The sequence below is a fragment of the Pseudomyrmex gracilis genome, unplaced genomic scaffold (genome assembly GCF_002006095.1).
Source record: "Pseudomyrmex gracilis isolate BER0280 unplaced genomic scaffold, ASM200609v1 scaffold_665, whole genome shotgun sequence".
Taxonomy (NCBI): Eukaryota; Metazoa; Arthropoda; class Insecta; order Hymenoptera; family Formicidae; genus Pseudomyrmex; species Pseudomyrmex gracilis.
The window spans coordinates 1-23,494 of NW_018021249.1; the positions used below are offsets into that span (position 1 = coordinate 1).

The window sequence follows — 23,494 nt, forward strand, 5'->3', positions numbered from 1 at the left end:
ATAAGTGTAATATAATTTGATAATATTTCATTTTACTATTGTAGAAAAATTACGTGAATTAAATGCGAAACAAGAAAGCATGTATAAAATATCAGAAGAAAAGTTAGACGCAATAGAAAAACTCACAGATAAAGGAATAACCGAAGAAGTTAGAGCTAGCGCAGTTAGCGCGTTAAAAAGTCTTTTAGATTGGCCGAACAACATAGTGTTTCCAGCGCTTGATATAGCAAGGCTTACTGTACTTCTCAAAGAAGTAAACGACCATTTGTGTACAGAAGAATTACTGCCAATTATACGAAGACATATCAAACCCGACTCAACTCCATCAAATCAAATGCTCACGTTTCGACTAATAGCTAATATGTTCCAACACGAAAAAGGAGAAAAACTTGGTTTTAATTACAGAGATGAAATACTCGAATCTTTACTGAATCTGCAATTCCTTGGAAATAAAAATAATCAGGTATGTCATCAAATAATTATTGAACTATCAAAATAAGGCCCTCTGCGAGAGGCCTTAAATTGCACGAATGATTAAGATTATTTTATAAGTGCATATTTACATTTTTGATATAAACTACTTTTTTTATTTAGAAGTCTACATGAATCTATTAAAATGTACAATTTGCTCAGATCTTTCAATAATAGTTTAAATTGCTGTGCAATATATATTGAGCTGTTATTTTATTAGTCACGTGTGTTATTTTTTTATTCACACTTGTTTATAACGCCACGAGAACGGCAGAAGATTTGTAAAATGAAGTATTTCTTTCAGGTTGCAATATCGACTTACATATTGAATCTAATTGTAGCGCTAAATAAATATAATGATATGCCTGGTAGAACAAGAGCTTTGAATGTATTATTTACCATATTGTTACGCTTGAATGAACCTGAAGCGATATTCAGAGCTCTAGTTGGACTAGGAACGCTATTGGCCGCTACTTCGGATCCTAATGAACGTAACGAATTAATTAACACTGTGCGACAATCTGAATCTACTTTAAATGTACTTGCAACTTTTTCGGAAAACTCAACTGATGTCAGTACAACAAACAAAGTGGCAAATTGTTCCAAGCAGATCATTGATTTGGTTATTTCAAGTGTTTAAAAATATGTATATGTATATATGTGTGTGTGCGTGTGTGTGTATATATGTGTATATATATATATATATACATATATATATATATATATATATGTTTATATATTATAATACGGCATTATTTATACACAACGGTCATAAAAGCTTAGTTAATTGAAAAAAAAATTAGAAGATACTAATAATAAAACTGATTATCATTTAATTAAACTAGATTTTCAGAGATATGCTAATTTACTTCTGACAGAGATATCGGCCTGTAGCTTGAGATAGTTCGTACGGAAATTATTGAGCGGAAGAACCAGATTTAAAATTTTCACGAGCCGATTCCTCTTCAAAAAACGTATGACAAACCACCAAGATGTACATTTTCTCCTAATAAAAGTATCTTTAAGAACTTCTGATGATTCAAAGTCCACTTGTGGAGCTGTAGGCTCCTTATGCACGTATACACCGAAAGAAGAGAAAAATTGTTACAAAGTTCAAAAATTTGAAGGAAGTCAAGATTCAATGTAAAGCCATCGAAACGGATGGGATTAAAAACGTAAAGTAAGTTTGCACATGTATGTTTAATTCGGTTTGCTCAATCGTAAGTTATAGTAAAAAAATTTTTAACCAAAATACATTTTTTAATATTATTAATATTAACACCATATTGTGCCCTTCCATGTAATGTTATAATATTTACAAAACTATTTTGCGTATTTATATGTAATAATTATACACATACATGACAAAAATATTTAATTATATACGTAACAAAAATATTTAAACGCGCAATTATTTTGTCTACAAAATATGCAAAAGTACATTCAAATATATTACGTGGTTTTTAAGTATAAAATTATTCTGCACATGTATGTGTGTGTGTACACACACATATATACATTGTTTATTTACAAGACAGGAGACATTGAACTTTTCTTTAGACACATATCGTAATTTCTTAGCTAAAGTGTTGCACGAGTAAATATTTCGATGATATCTGAAGAAACTTATTTACTTAATTCGTATTAGGTATTCCGTACCACCAACATAAAAAGCAATTATTTGCAATTATACAGCCAGATTAATCAGTTTGAGATTAAGATCAAATTACGTATTAGAAAGAGATTTATAAAAAAAGATATATACTTTCATACACTTTAATTCCATTCCATTATAAATATTTCTTAAACAATCAGAATCAGTTTGTTGAAGATACCTATAATATGTATACTTTATAATATATATGTACACAAAATGCAAAAAACATTTTTTACATTGCAATTTTTATAATTGATTTTATCTTGAAGTAAAAGCGAAAAGTACAAAATTTACTTATTGTAGCAACATACTACAAGTACACATATTACAAGTAAAACTTAATATGTCTGTTACATTAAGATAATAAAAATTAAATAATTTACATTACTATATTATTATCATCATATCAGATGTAAACTGATGCATGCATTATCATGTTCTCAAATTGAGCCCAAAAAGTAAAAAGTTACTTGGAATGTAAATAATCTGCATAATAAGACAATATCGACTTTTATTTTTGTAGAGTTCAGGTAAGTTGTGTGTGTGTGTATATATACATATATACACATATACATATATATACATACATATGTATATATATATATATGTATATGTATAATCAAAATTAGTTAAAATATATACAACGTTTGAATATAAAATAATAATTTATATATATAATATACATAATATATTTGATTAAATTTTCTTGGGCATCGCGCACGCCCAGTAAACATATAACAGACAACAGTGTAATAGTAGAATATTATTAATACATTAACGTCAAATATATATATATATTTCCTTAATTGTATATCAATTTACTCTTGCGATAGGCAAAAGCTATTAATTACCATAACTCTTGCAGTTACTTATTACACCAAAAATAACATTCACTTGTATACACTCATATTAATTTCAATTATGCTCAATTAACTATATATATGTGTGTATGTGTGTGTGTGTATACATATATGTGTGTGTGTGTATATGTATGTATGTATGTACGTATGTATGTATGTGTACATGTACACACACACACACAATATATATAGTATATGTAGTTGTAGTAGTAGTGTAGTAGTAATAGTAGTACATGAAAGATAGTTACAAGTGTCAGGCCATTTCGGCTTGTTATGGGAATGTGAATGCATTTCTTCTTTTTTTCTTTACAAAAATAACTTTCAATATATATCTGAGATCTGTAAGATAATAGAAACAGTGCTGGTTCGTACAATTCAGAATTTGAATTTAGAGCGCGCTCAAGTTATTACACAATATACGTCTAGTATGTGTTTTTATACGAATACAAAGGCCCAATATTCTCATGTAAAAAAGTGTCTATATAAAAAATCCGAAGGACTAATGGTACTCCGATGCCAGCAGAAATGTAATGTGCAGGAACCATTATCTTGCAGATTTCTGTACGTAGCAATTGTCAACGAACCTGATTAATAAAAAAAGTGACACTGATATTTGAAGGCGTTACTTTAATCAAACATTCTTAATATTAATAACGCTAATTTTAACATTAATAATAAATCATCGCAGTGTAAGATTCTATCGTATAAGGTGCCAGCTCAGGTTGGCTGCTATACAACAGATTTTATAACAAGTGCATACAATATTCTTTCAATAATAATAATAATAATAATAATAATAATAATAATAATAATAATAGAGAAAATAGATAAGAAATGGGTTTCAATGTTATAAATAGGAATTCTTAGAACATGAAAAAAATGAATTTTTATAATAAAATGCAAATATCTCAAAATTAGATTTAAGTTTTTAAAATTGTGAAATAACGCCTTCATAGTCACTTCGCAGATAACTCGAATTCTGCTAAGCTCTCCTAACTCTGCCATATCTACCGATGACGAGCCTGACGTTTTCTCAGTGAGAGATTCGGAATGCCCTACAGAAATGCACTGATTCCTAAAAGTCCTTCCTTAAAGTTAAGTTAATTACTGGCATATGTACCTGAGGTGACGTGCATATACCTTTCTCAAAGATCAGAATGCATTGAGGCGATTATCCTTGGTGAGATAAGTCACTTCAATGTATGTCAAAAAACTACGTCAAAAATTACTCGTTAGAGTGTGTCCCGAGTTTTATTTCTTTTTTTTTACAAACTACCAGTTGAGTAAAATATTAGGAGCGGATTTAAGAAGTGGCTACGATCTTGTCCTTCACAGATTCCTTAGAAATGTTTTCGAAAGAAAATGTCAGTGTGTTTTTTAGAAATTTGTACGGACGTTACAATCAAACGTTTCTAACTCTTTCATTGGGAAAATTTGAATTTTTTTGACTGATAAAAAACTGCCTTAAATTCGCTCCTGTGTGTATAGAATCTCCCTTAATTTTGTACCCGGAACTTAGTATACTAAGCGTGATGTTTATCTTCGACTACTTGTGATTGCCTGGTGGGAAACTCGTCGTTTAGAGATTACTTCGCGCATAAAATATCGCTTGCAGTAAAATAAACACAGCCTCATTAATTGAAGGATTTTCGGGGGAAGAAGTATTAAAATATATATGTATATGTGTGTGTTTTTTAGTTCTCTCGAGGTATACGCGTTACGTCATACCTCGTGAGTATACAATGCCTGAATCCGATATATCTTGCATTTACAATCGTACATGCTTATACGTTTCTCGAAACTTGGAAGCATAACGTTAGAATGTATAATTATTACGATTACGCGACTTGTTGCGCGATGAGAAATTACGGAATCTCATTATAAAATACTTTCAGTGTACATTGCCACAATTCAGAAAAGAGGACGTCAAACTTAGCTTTTTTCTTTTTCACACAAATTGTTTTTTGTCTCAATGTAGTAATATCTACTCTCTTTATATTTACCCTCTCTTTCTCTCTCTTCAAATCCACCACACAATTATATCATATTCGTGATTCAACGACATAACGTAACATATCAAATTTTTTCGTAATCCAAAGTTTTAACAAGACGGACAAGCTTTACCATTTGCAGAATACAAATACTTCGCTTTATTATAACCAACGTATATGCTGAAAAGCTGATTGTTTAATAAAGAGAAAATAATTCTCTAATATTGACAATATATATTTTTTCTAAACATTTTATTTTTTAATCCTCTCATTCCTTATAAATTTATTATACTCTGTTAAAACATATTTTGCGAGTTCTTGATTCATTGCAATTCCGCCGCATACACTTATGCACACAACGTCACTGAGTATTGAACAAGTATATTGCAGTATATACAATTTTTTAGAATTATAACTTAATAAGAATTTAAATATTTTACATATGTTCTCTGTGTGTGTGTGTGTGTGTGTGTGTGTGTGTTTGTGTGTGTGTGTACATATATATATATAAGTACGTAACACATATATGAATACACACACATATATGAATACAGAGTGTTCAAACTATCAGAATAGATTTTATAATGGCAGATTCTCTGGAATATTCTGAGATAAAAACTCCAATACAATCACCGTATATTAGATTTGCAACTCTAACGTGACATCTATATTTACATTCACATTTTAAATTAGGGCTAATATAAATACGATTTTGCGATTTTTGTTATTTTTGTATTAGAAATTTTTGTCTAAGAATGGTTGCAGGAATATATCATTTAAGATCTTCATCGCGATAGTCTTGGAACAACTCTGTACAAGCTACATGATTATACTTGGAATGAGAGGTTTGAGAAGAAGAAACAAGAAAGTACAAAAGAAAAACTGTCGGCACACTAATGAACTTTGGATACGTCTAAAAGCTATATCTTGGTACATGTATTATATTCGCCAAAGGCGCTTAATATTCTATTCTATCTGCAGATATATCGGGAAGGAGAAGACAAACCATTTTCATAGTCGTCTTTTGCATTATCAGAATGATAAAGCGCGTTATCCCGTAACTATTCGGGGTTATCTTAAGATGACGCGTGCGATGGAGGGACCTAAAACTTGTATTGGGTCCCTCCAGGCCCGTCTCATTCGGCCGGTGTGCTCGCCGCCCACCTGTCAAACTCAATTCCTGAATCGGGACTCAGTCCCAGATCAATGGGGCTCAGAAAGCTGGGTGGCGGACAGTTACAAGGGCCGTCAGGTCGGCATGCTCCGATGCATCTCTGGTCATTACGTCGATTTCCCCCTCGATCTCTCAATTCCCGCTCAAAGCTGAGCAACTGCTCCATAAAGTGAAAATTGGGAGCGACGTTAGACTTTCTACTACGTACTAAGTTGAAAGCGTCATTCAGGCTGAGGCTGCACTTATGCATAAGGTAAGCTACGGTAATCGTAACAGACCGGGACACTCCGGCCAAACAGTGAACCAGCACTCCTTTGTCTGAACTCCGTGCTTCCTCTGAAAAATACGCGATAAATTGCAATTTTAATTCTAGAGTCATTGATTTAAAAGACTGCAATACATTTAATGTTCCATTTAATATTATTTAATTTAATATTATTTTCGCTTTTTTAATGATTTTTATGATTTTTTTATTATGCAAAAATATGCAGCAAGCTAATTTAATCTTTATCTTAAAGTATAATCTCCAATCATTTTTGTGATGCAATCTTTTACAATACCTTTGTATTAGAAAGATTAAAATCTGATATTGTTGTAAATTACGATAATATTGTATATTATAAAATACATGAAATTTACTTGATAATAATTTAATCTGTAATTAACGTGTTATTAATATATATTTTAATATATTATAAATGTCACGTAATTTTAGAAAATAATAATGAGAGGTGTTTTTTTCACAATATTATTAAATTAGATAGAGAGGTAGGAAAAATGGGCATTCTCATATATAAAAAATCATATATGATGCAAATCTAGCATCCTATATAAACTTACAAATTGAAATTTTAATTCAAAAATTCATGTGTATAATTTATATATATATATGTTCGTTTTGCACGACATCTAACGTTGGCTCTTATGAACCGATTTAATGTTAATAATAATAATAATAAAACTGAAGAAAACAATAGAATACAAATTTGTACGACAAATTCGTTTAAATGATGCTAACAAAAGGAAGTCGGCAGCACTAAAATATGTCGGAACAGTCAAAAGTGCCAGACCAGTTTAATAGCAATGCCAAGCCATTCAGACTTAAGTATAGCTCTCGACCTAACCGGACATCCGTTGTTTAATTGTCTAGCGCGGCTTGCCCGCCACGTGGGAAAGTTTCTATTTAGGCGAACCTATTTATAAAAATGCCTCTTTTCAGAAGCTTGCGCGCGGGGACTTTCTTAAACAGGATTTCCTGTTTAAGAAGCGGTCCGAACTCAAGAATTTGATGCGGAAAAAGCTTCGAAGTGCAATAAATAAAGTTTACGTCATTCGTACATTCTACCATTTCTCATTCCGAGTAGGATACAAGACGAACAAAAAACGATATAAAGAGAATTATCGCTCTCTTATTGATTTGTAATAAAAAAATTATTTATACTTTTCACCTTATTGATAAATGCAAACTATTGATTTTATAAATGTTATTTATGTGTGTTGTTATTATTATTATTAATTGTTGTTATTTATGTATAATTATTTGCAAATAGGTGTTTACTGATTTTGTACTGATACTGCATATTATAGATTGTTATTCAATTAGTTACGTGCGTAAGTTGAACACGTTATAACGTGAAATTATGACTGCGTCAAATATTATAAACTCCGGCAAGTGGAAAAATCCATTGACAAAAAAAAACACTCTATTGAAGTTACAAGAGTACACGAGATACAATTACTAGCTGAGAATTCTTTTTCATTTTATTTTCAAATTAAGCTTCTTTTTACGTGTATACTTTGTACAAGTTTCGCAAAAAAGAAGAATCTTTTTTTTACACAAAATAATAACATGTAAAAGAAAAACCGGTTCATATCTGAAAAAAAAAAAAAAAAAAAAAATACAAATTCCAAATTTATTAAATCTTATAATCAACGTAACTGAAACAGCCGGACACATATAATTTATTCTTTATTAACATTTTTTTTTAAATAAAAATATCTCGTAAAAATTGATATATGTTGACTTACCTATAAATTGAATCGCTTGCGGGAAGAAACTAGCTAAGTTTTGGCTCCAATGATCGCTTATTGGTATCTGCATATACTTTATCGAACCAACGCCTTCGAATACATTTGGTAAATCCGGTGTCACATTGAGTATATATTGTATTCTATGTCGCGCTAGAGCCTCACGATCCTCACTATTAGCCGCGTTACCGAGAAACAAATGAGGTAAAATTTCTACCGGGAAATCTTTATCTTCCTCAGGACCTGAAATGCAGAGAAACTTTGGTTGTTACACATCAGTTTCTGCTAACACTTTAGCATTAGCAATATTTTTTGTATTCTATCAATATATTTTTATATTATGTATACATACATATTTTTTCATGCAATTTTTTCTTGTTTATACAATACACATACCTAGGCATATATCTTGAAAATATGTACTCACCAACTGAATCACACGTGCTGTCACTATCAGAATCTGAATAAGACCTAGTTGGTGGCGTAGATATCCGAAGAGATCTAAGCCCCATTAATTCGCCATCATTATTGTCCTGACCTGGGGTACACTCACAACCAACTTGACTGCCTTCACACCATTCTGGATATCTATCTCTGAATGCGCCAAAACCACCTACAAATAAATAATAATAATAATAAAAGCTATAGTGTTTTACATTAATGTAAAAATTTTACGAAAATGAGATATTGTTAGAAATATTCTCAACATAGCTAATTTCTTAAAAGATAATTTTCTACATCACTTAAAACAATGACTTTGAGTAGTTACAAGTGAAACAGTAGAGAATTTATAAAAATAAATATTTTGTTATATCTCTTCAAAATAGGCAAATCGTCGTATTGTTTTGTTCTTATAATTAATGTTTCACATTAATGTGTTCATTCAGATTATTAATTTATTCATTTTTTATAAAATTAAATAATTGTTGTTAATTAAACGAAGTTAATAGTTAATTATCTAATACTACAATAATGTAATAGTTAGTGTTTATTATCTTGATTTAATTAATTTTTATAAGGTTTTAGAACAAACTATTGACGATATCCCCTTGCAAAGTGCAAAACATAATTAAAAAATAATTTTTATAGGATAAGTATTTTCCAAAAAAATTGTTTACTCGAAACTCTCACATGCAAAATATAAAATCATAAAAAGACACAAAAATTCTTCAACTTACTCTACTGCACAAAATTGAAAAAAAAAGGAAATACAAAACTACAGCTTTCAAATGATAAATTAATTACTTAAGATATAAATTGATATACACTCTAGATTAGTATCAAAATAAAAAATAAAATAAAATAATTTCTAAGATAGTTACTTATAATTTGTATTCAAAATATGTAATGCAAAAACTTTTACTTTCATATTTTTATTCATACTTTAAAAACACCAATTTCTAGTTTTGTACGTTTTTTTTTTTTTTTTTTTTATTCACTTTATTAACTTTAAAAGACTTCAATTTTTAAGTGTGTAAATTAAAATCTTCACTCAAAATCTATTTTAGTAAGTGAAATTAAAAACTTAAATGACAATTTAATAGACACAATATTTATATAATTCAATTTTTCTAGCATTTATTAGAAATATTATAAAATTGTAGAAAATGCATTTTTCACTACTGAAAAAGAACAAGAAATTAATGTTATTCTGTTCGTTATAATATTCGCTTTTTTTAAGAATAAACCAAAGCAATATATTAATTAGGTTTTCCTTTATAATTATATATAAATATATTTTCATAAAATATATTTTCATATAATTATAGACTTTCATTGTGTCAAATATATCATTGAACATAGGCCTAAAGCTTGATAAAGGCAGGCTATAGAATAAAGTGTCTGGCTCACTACTGGAATACCTCCCACATAAATCAATATTTCATTCACAACCAGACTCTGTGCTTCAGCTGTTACTGCTGAAAGCTTTTCTATGTCATTATTATTAGTGTTATCTGTGCACATATGTGCATACAATAAAATAATATAGATAGATAGTTATAATTAGACACTATTGTGTGATGTTTTAAATTTAAATTAAAAATCTTTGCTAAAATAACATTTACACAAACAGCTCAAGATATATTAAAATTAATTGTTAACAAAAATTTGATAATAATAGAACTATATTGATATAGAATTTTTATAGCTTTCTCATGTATTTATTATATTTGTATATGTAACATAAATATAACTAAAATTATTGATAGAAAAAAAGCAAAAAGTATTCTAAATAAGTTCTCTTATGTGTTTATACCTTGTATTAAATTGTCAATTATGTGATAATCAAACAATCTTATAATAAGAGTTAAATGATAGAGAAGAATTGACTTGTACTGTCATATAAAACTACATTTCTCACCAATTAAAATGGCAACTTTGCCTCCACTGTTTTTAAGTCTCCGGCTTAGAACTTGTATAGTTTCACCCTGATGGCCTGCAGGATCTGTAGAGTCACCAATTAATACAAATGTTCCTCTACTGTTCTCATCCCCGCACAGAAACATCTTGACTCTGTTTCTCAAGACCAGACATCTTATTGTGGCCAAAAGGTCCACCTTACCAGCAGCCAGTCTGCGTAACATAATGCTAGGTATGGTCAAAGGTACTGAGCCTCTTATGTGAGTATCAGAGAAGTCACAATTTGCTCTGCAATCCAAGATAAGCAGCTTGTTTGGACCATCTGGTGATCTAAGCTCTGTGAACAACCACTCTGGATCCACAAGGTCCTCTTCCATTGTATTACCTGGCATGTTGTGTCTTTCACTTATTTATACTATTCTCACACTTTTAATGACACTTTCAGCAGGCTTTTATCTCTTGGATAGCATTATCTTGCTCTATAAACAGCTAGCAAGCCCAACAATTCTTTCAATCTCACTGAGTCTTTTGCACAAAAATATTCTTCAGCCTCTACAGCATCAAACTCTGTAAGTCTCGAATACAAAATACTTGTGATAAACAATGCATATTATCACGGCTGTAATTAGTTGTCGTCGTTCCAAATAACTCTCGAATGCTTGATTTGACGTTGATACATCGACCCCTGAGCTGCAATGGTAAAACTGCGCTGGTCGTAACCGAGGAAGTCATCAGCCTTGTTGCGCGTCCTTCTCGAACAGAACCGTAATATATGTACATAAGCGCGCGACGATACAATTTGTAATGGATACAGAGTGCGTGTATAGAGTGTGTCCCGAACTCGTTACGAAGGTCTACTACGATTAATATTTACTGGATATGACAAAATGGCACTTTGAATTGAGTGGCGGAACGTGTTCCCCGGAGGTGTTTCGTCCGGAGAACGATTACGCGCGACATTCACCCGTCGACGGCGCGGCCCGACCAATCTCACGCGTTGCCATCATTTCCTGCGACACTACGCCTGTGTGCCTACTCCGTGTCTCTTTCCTCCTCGCACTCCGACGCTGCCTCCACCACTGCCAGTGCCGTTGCCGCCGCCGCCGTCACCGATGTAGCCGTTGTCTTCGTCGCCGTCCTCGTCGTCACCGTCGTTACTCTTGCTGCCTTTGCCGCCGCCAGCTCGTCCCGGTTATCGATCTCCTCGTAAATCAAGACGACGCGTCCAATTAACGGCACGGATGTGAAATGTTTACGCTCGCCGTCGCTCGTGAAATACATTTCCAATCATACATGATTGCCGCACTCTATCTCGCGCTCGACCCTCGGTGCTCAGCCAAGCTCGTTCCGACATCTCGACGCGACAGCAGCAGCACCAACGGCGATTCCATCCTTCTCGCTCACAGCACATTCGCGTTCGCTCCCGCCTTTAGAACGCAGCCAATTTCAGAATGTAGCTTTAAATCTTCGCGTACGCTACGAACTCGCGCGCGCACAACTTCACCCAAGAGAGAGAGAGAGAGAGAGAGAGATGTCCGTTTCCTCTCTATGTCTCTTTCTCTCTCCCTCTCTCACCTCACAAATCTCTTCAGCATCGCTCCAAGCCTGAATTTCTCTTCCACAGCAGATTTTCTTGATGAAGAAAACACATCCAAGTACGTCACATTAAAATTCTTCCTTCACTCGCGTTTTCTATCCTATCTTTCTTTGTTTTCCTTCTTTCTCTCGTGCTGTTTTCACGATTCTCCTAACTCGTGTCGCGCTCTTCCCACCGTAAGCCACACCTTACCTCTAGCGTCCCTTCGTCGAGAATGGAGCAGCAGCGCTCGGCGCGTCGCGCGCAGGGGGGAAGTACAGCCGCCGTGCAACGCGATTTGCCAACGGTCACGTGAGTTCACGGAGTCGACCAATCGTCGCGCGGGCTGACGTCAGTTCATTGACAAAAGATGTTTTCATTAACGAGGCGTGGGTAGTAGATGAGTCGGGGGGTCGGTGCTGACTGAGCCGTCGTTGAAGCGGCTGGAGTGGCTTCACGATGGGATGTCGGAGGGGAGCGCAGCGGAACCCACCGCATGTTACACGCGCACTCTCTCATCCGTGCGTGGGCGCACATTATCACAGCTCGTGCGAGAAAGAGAGATACGGCTAGTATATCCCTGCTCGTTTCGACGCTCACGCACACTCGCGTGCACGTGCTGCTCATCAACAGGGCCGACATAGGCGTATCCGTCACCCTACGTCGAGATGTTAGTTCCTTCTCTCGAGAGAAAGAACCGAACTCTATCTCCCGTCTCTTTCAATCGAATCAATACCGCCATTTTCCTTCTGTTAATTATTTATTATATACATGTGCACGCGTAAGTAGCTCTTCCGTTCGCGAATATTAATTGTTATTGATTCTCAATTTATCATAATTATGATACATCCATTCATTTCGCGACGTTGTCAGAGATCAATTGAGAGATTACTGTCACGGTAATTTATGTATAAATATTATAATATTTGTACGCGCATTATCACATGTAACTGTCTGTTCCTAATCGATAAGTCACGATATCGCGTTACGCGGTTGCGTAATAGTATCGACGTCTTCACGTAGTACAAGCCTAAGCTCGTTGCATGTAATACTATACATATATACTATATATAATATTCACTAACGATTCCCCAGATATATGACAAAACAATGACCTCACGAGATCAATCTTGGCTTCATGGAAATACGTATAGACATTCTACGTAAGTTTGCATTAAAAAAATAAACACGGACGATTTTTAAGACGTAAACACTTTTGCATTATAATAATAGTTATAATACAATTACGACACTAATTATGTATACAGAAAGAAAAGAGAGAGAGATTTGTTGTTTTTCGATCATAAAAATCTAAAGAAAAAAATACATAGCTGGAGAAGGTACATATATTAAGAGTGCGAATGTTTAATAATAATATTGAATAGAAATCCCGATAATATTGAAATTATTAATTAATTAATTTATGCTGCAGCTCGCTATTTTATATATTATTAATTGAAATATATTACAATCATGCACAACACATTATCCAGAAACATATCGTCTCACTGATAAATGTTTATGTTGGATAATATTATAAATTATTTGTGCGTTACATGCCTTATTGCGATTACTCTCTATTAACATGAAGACAAAACACATGTAATATAAATTTCTATTCTGTGTGTATATTTAATATTTTATATTTCTCTGCAGAATGTTTAAGGTAATTATTTTCTTTCGAGATGTTTGTTTTTCAAAATCAACACAATAAAAAATCTTTTCAATTTTTACCAAGAAACAACATCCACAGCTCATTAAACACGTCTATTACCGGATACAATATATTATGTATGCTATACAAGCACAGTTGAAGGGCTTAAAGTAAAGTACGCGAGAGGACGTGCCAGCGAGTAATACGGCCTTGGCCCTAGCCGTTTACGCGGGTCTGTCCTCGGACTCACCCGTTCACCACGCTCGGCTCGGCTCGGCTGGGCTCGCTTATCGTTCTCTCTCTTTCTTTCTCATTTTGTCAAGAGGGAACGACAGCCTATCAGACGACCGTGCCAAGCGTGGGTCGGCATTCCATTCATTTGGACGGTTGTCGTTGAAGATTTTCACGTTCGATCACGCGGCGACCGCTGCTTTATCGCGCTTAAGCGCGCGTTACCCCTTTCAAGAGCAACTGCGAGGGTTGAAAGAGACGAATGTAGGCATAGCGGAGAGAAAAGCGGAAGCTCGAAGGGCGGAATAAAAAGGATGGGGAAAACCGGGACAAAGAGCAAAGACTGATAGAGATGGAGAGAGGGAGAAAAGAGGAGGTTAGGAAAGAGCGTCTGTGACCTTCCACACCAACTCTCTTTTTTTTTTAACGCACATCAACAAATTGAATTCAACTCGCGTGGGTGCTGGATAAAAGGTAAGCACCCGGTATTACCCTTCCGCGCGAACGCGAGCGTTTCTTCTCTTACACGCATCAATGTCGCTCAGAGTGTGAAGGCTTTAACGTTAAAGTCAAAGAGGGATGTCCGTTTGTTCGCGATGAGAAAATGTCTATTCGAGAATTTTGTGATTTTTAATATCGATTTCCAGTATGATCGACTTTCAGTGACTCATCAAATGTTTTTGTATAAAAAGATGAGAGATAAAAATAAATAACTACGATAAAATATATCTATTTTGTGACGAATAGTTTTTTTTTTTCACACAAAAATTTCTGCTAAAACTAGGATTTCTTGAAATATTTTGTCTTTATATCATATCTACGCATATCCTTCCAGAACGGAACAGACTTTCAAAGGAATGTTACGTTAAGATGTAAAGTAGAACTCTTATATGAAGACAAAACAAAGTTCGTTCTTTTTCTATCTTTATATATGTATATGGAACACACAATTATCATCTCTTGTTCTATTTTTTGTCACTTTGAGATATATTTATTCTCTGCAAATTTGGCTTAAGAGATATATAGAGATATATTCTTCTATCGCGATTACTACGCCCTCATACATTTGTGACGTATGTAACCGTTGCTAATACGTGTAGTAACAGCGCAATATCTCAATCGTGACCTTTTCGAAAATAAAGTACTCTCACTTGCTATCTGATGTTAAGTTTGGCAATAACATTTTTGCTTGTACAACGAATTCTGATGTGGGCGACCACGAATGTAAATGATCGCTTATAACGCGATAGTTCGAAAGTTTGAACAAATGAAGAACTTCGTGCAAAGTGACACCTGCGATTTTTATGTTTATGCCATAACTGGCTCGCGTTACAAATATCTCATTTCAAGACTAATTCAGATATATGAAATAAAATATGATAATGCTTGCTTCGTATTATCATTTCCATTTTGAATGACATTTCAAAGTCGCTAATAGGTTAAGAAATATTTATAGACCACATTTTTACAGGAGAAAGGCACGTTAAGATCTAAAAACGGAGCTGTTACACAACTATGACAAGATCGATGACAATGTATGATTAGCATTGAAATCACAACAATGGATTTTATTGTTTAAAAAATGTTTTTTAGTTTTGTATTTTTTTTTGTATACTTACGGAAATTTTCTCTTCACGTGTCATTTCAAAGCGATCTTCAACGCTCTTGTAAAAGAACAATGTATCTCATCAATTTATCAATCGTTTAATAATGTTGACGCTAAGTCGCGAGAATAAGCAGTTCATTGACTTTAAGATAAACTCATACGTAACTCGTGCGCGATCCAGTAATCAAACTTTCGGTCACTGAATCGAATCGATCCTTGCTCATTTCTACGAAGCCGCCGCTTTCTATCATAGTAGAATAGCATACAGTAGATATTAAACCTAATTAAGCGGTAACGTTGCGAACTGAATTACGTAAGATTAACGAATCTCTGACTAGATGATCATGAAATGTGATTATTAACAGTGGAACATTCTTTTCTGTATTATTGTTATAACCGGTTTCTAATAAATCTAGTGACAAACAGATATATTTAAACAGATTAAAAATATCCATATAAATTGATTCAGTGTAAAATCTGTATTTTTAAAAATATCGAGACTTTTTTTACGACTTGTATCAGTAAAAATTAGAGTTTACACTTTAGGGAGTGAGCACTGATTCCTTCTTCTCCCCCTCCGCTCCCCCCCCTCCCCCCGACATAAAGAAAATTTAACTTTGATGATCTTTAGAGTTGAAACGTTCAAATATTATAACAACTTTAAGTTAGGTAATAAATAACACATATCAAGCTGAGCAATTTTTCACGCAAAAAGTGAGTCATTTATATTATTTTCGACATTATAAAATAGAGAAAGTGAATAAATAATAGATGTGAACATTGAAATCAGTGCTCTGTGCCAAAATGCATACTCCAGTTGGCTCTCAGTGAGATGCCTGTTGTACTACTTCTCTGATACTAACCAGAAATCGAGGAAGAAAGTTTTCGGTGTATAATGCGTAACTTTGTTTATAAATAGCGTTGTAAAGTATGTATATGTGTATGCGCGCGCAGCTATCGCACACTACGCTTGCGTCACAAAAAATCGCCGCGCGTCAGATCCGAACTTATCATAAGATAAACACATACAAAACGAAAGAAAAATTGTGCGCGCGAACGTGCAAGCATCGGTTACAACGATAATGCGTACGGTGTGGGTTGACGTAAGCGATACCTGCCTGCTGATGACCTTAACAGGTGGGCAAATCCTTAGCAGGCATTATTTCGCGATGCAATCGGAGGTCTTGGGAGCGCTAGTGTTACACAATCAGAATTTCGCAAGTAGATCTGAACTCTGCAAAAGAACGCGTAGCATTTTTCTTCACAGACTTACGTTAAAACATGAGAAAATTACTACGTGGGCAACTGAAACATATAATTTGATAAAAAGTATAAAATAAAAAGACATTGATAAAGACTGCATCACTCGGTGTAAATCTTTTGCGTTAATTGTTAATCAACGAGAAATTGAGTGACTCTGAAGAATTTCTTTATACAAACGATTATTCTCTATTCGAGTCTATCGATGTTATTTACTCTAACGAATAGACAACGCAAGCAAGGTCGATGGAAGCTATAACTGCGGTCTCGTAATGTATTACGATTCCGCTTATGTGTGTCCCAGCTCTCGAACGCTCGTGTTTCATTCATTGTCACACAAGGAAACATAATGCAGCAAAGAATTATTGGCCTACGACACGTCTCATGTGTATGGCCGCGCGCGCACGCTAGGCTAGGTAAGATGTACACATAGTAGTATTTCTACTCGTAAGTCCATTCAGTCATTTCCGTTGACATACCGTTACGTTCTATGAATCGGTGATGGGGCGATCGGTAATGTAAGACTTGGCTTTTCTTTTACTGACTGCCATTCTTTTAAGTGCGTCTCGCGCCTCATTAAATATCACCGTGAGCGCAAAAGCAATAAGAAAAACGAAAATAATAAAAACACTCGTCTGGATATAAATTCTCAATTATATCTACAAAATTATTTACAATCGATTTGCTGGATATACACAAGCTCGCGCGGATACGAAATGATATTTCTTTTGTTAAAGTCAGAGTATGTATTTTTAAACGATGATCTCTCTTACAGCACATAGTACACGAACGCTGTGCCATTTAATCGCGATAACTGACCAGCCGTAACGTGTCCTCGTCCGTAGAGCCACTCGTTACAGATAATTCACCACGCTATTGCGAGGTCGTTCAAGTATGAATCGAAAGATTGGTATTTGCTGTGAAATATGTGTAGAAGATCTCTTAATGCATTTTTTAGAAGTTGTTGAAAAGATTTCGATCGTAGCGCATTATTGTATAAAAATTAGTTTTACATTAATTGAAGAAAAACAAAGATGTACAGAGTTGCAAAATTATATATTAACTCTAATTCTGAATAAGTTTTTTTGACATCTTAAAAGTGAATCGTAGATCTATCGCATTTTGTTTAATTTAATTAAAATATTAAACAACGTTTGCAAAACTTCTTTCAAATATCTAATGTATGTCTTGTTATTTATTTATTAAAAAAACAATATAATTTACATACAACAAAAATAATACGCCATAAGTATAAACTTGAAGGGTTAAATTCATGTATGCGTATATGTGATGCAAAGTAGCATTCTATACGAATTTTAGAATTGTTATTCAATTCGAATTTTTTATATATATACATGAATTAATTTACACGTTAAAAAATATTTTGCACGTACATCCTACGTAGTATTTCCTATTTCTTGATATATAATTTACATAATTTATTTTTAATAATTTTTGAAAAGAATTTCGAAAAGTGCTGACCAAAAAAATTCAACGATTTAGAATTACGGTTAATTCCACATTTGATTCTCTTGCAAAAATTGCACGCAATAAAAAGTGGTTTAGATTTTGTAAAAGTCCACACATATGATATGTTTTTATTCAGAAGAAGGCAATAAGTAACTTTTAGCAACGTGCTCCAACGTTTTTCAACGACCATGAAATCTGTATTTGGAGCCCGAGACGATTTGTTCGAGGAAGCGAAACATCCGCAGGAAATGTTTCAATCGCTTCTGTCTGACTCAAAGACGTTTTGCAGTTTTTACGTTTCCTCGAGTCTGAACTTACAAGCGGAAATAATTTACTCATATCATAAAAATTAAGATGTATTATAGATATCACTAAACTTCAAGTTTTTGTAAAATCTAAAGAAAGCAGAAGAGAAGTTTTTTAAAATTATATATTAATTGTGTTTTATAATAAAAATATATATTAGTAATAAATATATAGTAGTAATATATACATGTAGATTTAATTATGTTACTTTTTAATATTAAATCTTCTTTCTTGTTAAAATTATATGCTATCTTTATGAACGATTATTATTATCAGGCTGCTCTTGAAATTCTGATGAAGTGAGCTGAAATGTTCTCAAAACGTCGATATAAAAATGACACTAACGCGGTTCAAATCCGAAAAACATTTTCGAATGATTATTATTGTTAATCAAAATAATCGTATGTTTGCTTCTTCTATAAAGTGCAACTTCAGCAACATTTGTTTTTTTTTTTTTTTTTTTTTTCAAATTTAGTGCCGTTGATTTCATTAAAACAGTAATTCGATATAAAGTAATGTTTTTCGAATTTTGCAAAAACTAAATTCTCTAGTTTCACAATAAAAACAAAATATAAAGCAATTTTTTCCCTGTGCAATCTTTATGACTAAAAGTTATACATATAGGCTGGAAATTAAATATTTTTTCTTAACTTTCACAGCGCGTTGAAAAAAGACAAAACACGTCGATGGTGATTCGCAATGTCTATTTTTACTCATGAGTTACCGTAGTGGAAAACAAGGTCGTTAACCCGGACTCCGTACTAGTGGATCGATATAATCCGTGAAACAACATAAATTTATTATATACGAGAAAAACGTAAAATCTTTTTTTAGTGAAAGAATTAAACTAGAAGAAGTAGAAAGTTATATCTACCTCTTGTTTTTTTAGTCTTAGCAATTCAATTACATGGACGTACTCTTAATTCATTCACATGATACACGTATAATTCACAAGTTATTTGACAGTTGTTTGTCACTCGTTATATGTATATATGTTATAAAATTGCTCTTCACCAGTAGTGACTTTTACATAAAACAGCAAGTCGGAACCATAAAAAATATTGCATTTTAGAAATGCGCAACATTTATTGGTCATTCCTTTTTTTGAACTTTTTTTTCTAAAAACCAAAAAAAAAGAGATAAGTTTTTTACAGAAATTATTTTTATATGTATTTTGTGTATGTGTGTGTGTACATATATATATATATATATATATATATTCTCTTTAATCTTTTATTACTATTTTGCCTTTTTTTTTTCATATAAAATTTCAAACTGTCATAAATGTTTTTTCGTAAAATATTTTCTAGAACTGAATTTATTTGTAAGTTTGGCAAGCGTTCTGGGATTTGAAACTTATAATTGTTGGAATGTATCAACGGAAGAAAAATGATTATTGAGCTTCTAGCGCAATGCAACTCGCAACCTAGATGCGACGCATACGCACACGCACCGGAAGCGGCCTCGGACTACCCTATACCATCACACACGCGCACGTCCGCACATGAGTGCATTGCACGCGAGGATAAGTATAAGTGTGCGCGTAACACCACTACGAAAGACGGCCCCAGGTTGACAGGAAATGGTTCGAGATAAGATAATGAGACTCCCTAAGCCTCCTCACTGCATCCGGCAGCTTTCTTTGCAGCGCCGACTCTTGTACGTGTTATAAAAGACTTCTTCATGCGCCACTTACGAGGACAGGTACAAATGTACCGGAGTTTCATGGTGCGAAAGATCTTCAAAGATCATGCAGCGTGCATCCTTGTAAAAAGTCGGACAATCATAATTTAACATTAAGAATTGCATTATTGAAAAGTCCAAGATTGGAACAATTGAGTGAAAAATAATCAAGTCTTAGAATCGAGTGAGCGATATAAGTTGCGTAGTTTTCTTTTGCAAAAATCAAGAGTTTTTGTCTTCTCATCCAATATATTTATAAATACCTTTTTTATCCGAGTATAAGTTTTTATGATACTTTAAATAACATTTTATATATTTTGCATGAAAATAACTTTGCGCATGTTTACAAAAGGATTGTTAAATATAAAAAAACATTATTATTTTATAACTCTTCGTATAGATTTACTCGTGAGATTTATATTATGTAAAGGCGTTTATTATACATACAAATGCACAAGACAATAGAATTTGCGTTAAGTGCTTTTAAAAATGCTAGGCGTTTATTGTCAATAGATAGTCGTTGTTTTACAGAAATTCGTCAGCGCTATTATGACTATCTGACTGACATCCTGTTGTCAGTGATAATGAGAAAAGAATAGGATATAACTGCTGGACGCGCACGCGGTCGGGTTACGTCTTTTATTGTGAACGAATAATATATTTATTTGTAAAGTAGCTTACTAATCGTGAGAAGAAACTGATATACTTAAGAAGAAACTGATTCTTTTTGAAAAAAATTTCTGCGAAACTTTTGAATTGCGCCTTTGACAGCGCTAATGATATTTTCTTTTTTTTCAATAATATTACACAAAATCGGCTTGGTATATGTGCAGAACAATAAATTATATGGAACCTTGAATCATATATATAGTGTACTACATTTATGCATGTGTATACAATATGTATATATGTATATATATAAGAGAGAGAGAGAGAGAGAGAGAGAGAGAGAGAATATATTATTGCGTTTATTAATAAAATATTGAACGCATGTAGGCGGATAAACTAACGCGTTGATAAGTTGATGGAAAAATAACATGAGTTTTGTAATAATGTTATTATCTTAATAAAATAGAAAGCAAAATAGTAAACAAAGATGATAATAAATATAATATTTTTATTATTACACGTACAACACATTTATTTAAAAAGTGTGAACTATGAAGATTTAATGTGAAAATATAATCGATAAATAAGTCCGCGACAAAGTCAAAATAAGGCTAGGACCAATGCGAAAAAATACAGGATGTAGTACAATTTTCATCTTAGTAAAAATCAAACCTAAAACATCGATACCAGTATAAAAACACTATTAAGAACGCGATATAATAAATGAAAGAAGTTTAAAGTAGCCATTAAAGTCATTGAGTTATTGAGTCATTAAGTTGTTGAATAAAACTAATATGGCACTTTTATTACACACAGAAAAACACATTTACATACACTTATATTTATACTATTACACTTTTAGAAGATCAGACAATAAACAATGTAATTGCTGATGATAATAAATAATGCCCAAAAAACACAAACAATTATAGTAATGATCATAAGTGACTTTCTATGATATTTTAAATAAGGACAACAAATAATTCCGGAAATTGGAAAAACTCAGTCCTAATTGAAATAATAGTCAATCACCGGGTCAATCAGGCCGCTACTTGTCCTCCCCGATGATATTCATCAGATCCGTAGGTGGGTCCGGAGATTTCTTTTTTTGTACAATCACTCTCCTACGCTTCAAGGATGACCGTAGAGTGTTCTGAAAATGGGCGCCTATCTATCTCTGTCTTTTTTTCTTTTTTTTTCTCTTTCGCTCAGACTGACTCTCAAAACTGGTGCGCCCACATTCCACGCACCCACGTATCCCGCGTGCGTTCACTATCTATAGCGTAAAACTGTCCACTGATATTTCATTGCTATCTCTTTTTATCAATGTGTGTTTATGTAAAAAACTTTGTTTTTGTATGTAGTAAAGAGAGAGATATTAAACTATTTTTCACATTGTCTGTCTTTGTCCTATAAGATCGTTTTTATTATTCAACGAGACAAATAATCCGAAAAGTTTTTAGTATCTTCGACACATGACGCGTCCTCTAAGCGATCTTGAATCATTAATGTTACGATTGGGAATGCGACTTAAGTCACATTGTGTCCTGCATAATGCGAAATATAGTCCGCTGTTAATACTACCTGCGGAAACGCAGTAAAGACTTCTCGGAACACGCGACGTGAAGCAACCACGAGTAAAATTCTAAGAAGATTTGTCGTACTTCCGACTCTCGCAGGATGCTCTGTGAAAACGAAATGTTCTCTCTCTCTCGCTCTCGAAAATGTTACAAAATGGAAACAATATTATATCATCCCGAAATTAAACTCACGTTTCTATCTAGTTCTATAGTTTGATTACTGAAACTTCAACGTGCTAGGCGACAAATTGTCGATTACCGCTGCAAACGGTCGCTTCCGTCGATGAAAGTAATTAAAGTGTCGGCGTGGGCCGAATGACGGCATGACGATAATTTCTTGGAAAAGCCCTCGCTCTCTCAGCTCATTACGTAAATCATCGTATAGGAACTCTCGCCGAACAAGCGAGACTAGTTACACAAACGCGGTGGGATCCTCAATTTCCGTCGTATCTCAATAATTCGCCGACATTCCGCTGTGGTTTCTCTAAGCGCGATGAACGAGTTTCTTGAGGAACGCCCATACAAAGGTCGATTCATTGAGAAATCAGCTGTGTATGGGACGTTTTACAAGCAAAAGTCTTCGACGATCGAAATCCGTGAAAAATTTCTCACCACAAGTTTGTTTCAAACGCCGTTAAAGATTCGCTCAAAAATGACTCATTTCTTCCTCTGGATTTTGATTTTTTGATCGCGTAATATTTTCTTCAAATTTGTCGATAGATGTAAGTTGCTAATAGATCGTTGCATATCATTTATGAAGTGCCGTGTATTATATAGACGCTAGTTTAAATCCACTAAAGAAGACCCGATTTATTGTACCCGACAACATCGCTTTATTTAGACTTGAATGTCCGAGCTCCAAATTCCTATACATACTTGTGTAGACAATTCCTTTTATGGAGGATCGATCTAACAAGATCTCGTGTAATGTTGCACAACGAATTTCTCTAATGCGATCCGCAGTTTACAAAAACAGA

At 33.5% G+C, this 23,494-nt stretch overlaps 2 protein-coding genes across 2 annotated transcripts; one reads left to right on the forward strand and one right to left on the reverse strand.

The window, feature by feature from the left end:
• The first annotated feature begins 41 nt into the window (after window positions 1–41).
• Window positions 42–1,170, forward strand: LOC109861267 (phospholipase A-2-activating protein-like). The gene is made up of 2 exons (XM_020440831.1): window positions 42–463; window positions 776–1,170. The coding sequence occupies exons 1-2, from the start codon at window positions 80–82 to the stop codon at window positions 1,109–1,111; spliced, it is 720 nt and encodes a 239-aa protein (XP_020296420.1). The 5' UTR covers window positions 42–79; the 3' UTR covers window positions 1,112–1,170.
• Window positions 1,171–5,453: 4,283 nt separating this feature from the next.
• On the reverse strand, window positions 5,454–12,360 carry LOC109861266 (dual specificity protein phosphatase Mpk3). Its single transcript, XM_020440830.1, has 4 exons — window positions 10,544–12,360; window positions 8,609–8,794; window positions 8,182–8,424; window positions 5,454–6,489 (listed from the first exon to the last, which is right to left on the reverse strand). The coding sequence occupies exons 1-4, from the start codon at window positions 10,932–10,934 to the stop codon at window positions 6,116–6,118; spliced, it is 1,194 nt and encodes a 397-aa protein (XP_020296419.1). The 5' UTR covers window positions 10,935–12,360; the 3' UTR covers window positions 5,454–6,115.
• Window positions 12,361–23,494: the final 11,134 nt, after the last annotated feature.